Source organism: Nematolebias whitei, chromosome 1 (genome assembly GCF_014905685.2).
Source record: "Nematolebias whitei isolate Nwh7 chromosome 1, NemWhi1, whole genome shotgun sequence".
NCBI classification, from domain to species: domain Eukaryota; kingdom Metazoa; phylum Chordata; class Actinopteri; order Cyprinodontiformes; family Rivulidae; genus Nematolebias; species Nematolebias whitei.
Window position 1 is genome coordinate 49,412,953 of NC_056498.1, and position 1,231 is coordinate 49,414,183.

Consider the following 1,231-nt stretch of genomic DNA (forward strand, 5'->3'; position numbering starts at 1 on the left):
CTCTAGTTAAAAGTAGCAACAACTGATCTCTTCAGATGAACGTTTGAACTTTATCTGGAGGATTTCAGGGTAAACTTTTAAATTGTCACAAGTTCACCTGTTGGTTGTTTAAGATGCTCTAAAACTGAACGTTTAAGCAAATTAAAATCCAAACACCTTCCTGACGTGGGTCTTTTCGCAGGTGGAGCTTTTTACACCCCAGAGACGATAGACACAGCGCGGCTCCACTACCGCAACTCCTGGGCCCCGGTCCTGCACGCCGTGGCCCTCTGGCTGAGCAGCACCGGGTTTGGAGCAGGCGAAGATCAAGAGGACGTCTCTTCGGCTCCCTCCAAGTCTCCTGAAGGCTCCTCCAAAACGAGGACTTTCGAGGAGTCGGTCAACGACCGGATGCATCTTTTGTTGGGTAACGCTGCTTTGTGTTTGTTTTACCGTCGTGCAGTGAGGGAGTAGACACACCCTGAGTGTGCTTTGGTGTTCTGTCTGTCAGGTGTCAGTATCGAGTTCCTCTGCTTCCCCCGACCCGAGGAGCCCATCGAACACGTGATGTCCTGCCTGCAGGCGCTGTCCACGCTGCTGGAATCTCCGTGGGCTAAAAAACACATCGCAGAAGACCAGGTAACGTAGTCCTGTCTGTGGAGGAAGGTTTGCACCGAGAATCGTTCGAGATGTTGTAGTTCGCTGTGGGATTGTCTTTGTTAGAATATAGAAGTCAATAAATCTTCACTTTAATTTTCATCTCTAAAACGCGCTTGTTGAAGAAAAGGATGCTTCATACGCATCAAGAAAGTAGTAATCAACGCAGGAGTGAGTAGCTTCTCCCTTTTTTTGTTGTTATTGCAAAACTATTTTAATAAAACAGTCAATTTATTTACAGCTTGCCGCACGTTGTATCGATCTAGTACATGAACGGTTTAAAATAAATCATCTTCTGATTTTTATTTGCCTCCGATGATTCGGATGTTTCAGGATCCTAGAAATCCATGATGTGTCCAAGATGTGTTAAAGGATCTGAACATTTCAGCTGATATTTAAAAAAAAAAAAAAAAAAAGCGTGGATATAAACACATCCTGAACTTTGTTCTCTTTCAATTTTGAAAAGTAAAAAATAAAAACTTTAATTTTTGTTTTCTTGCAATCTGAAAGTTTTCTGAATATTTAGCCTAGCATATCTTTAAGAAATTCATATTTTCTTCCGCCTTGCATTAAAACTTTTTTAAAAAGGGTTATA

The 1,231-nt window shown here is 42.1% G+C and overlaps 1 protein-coding gene across 1 annotated transcript in view; it reads left to right on the plus strand.

Moving 5' to 3' along the window:
- Positions 1–1,231, plus strand: part of heatr5b (HEAT repeat containing 5B) — a 36,460-nt gene that overhangs the window by 28,189 nt on the left and 7,040 nt on the right. Inside the window, exons 28-29 of the mRNA XM_037678188.1 lie at positions 182–406; positions 491–618. Coding sequence (XP_037534116.1) covers positions 182–406; positions 491–618 — 353 coding nt within the window. The remainder of the gene's footprint in view (positions 1–181; positions 407–490; positions 619–1,231) is intronic.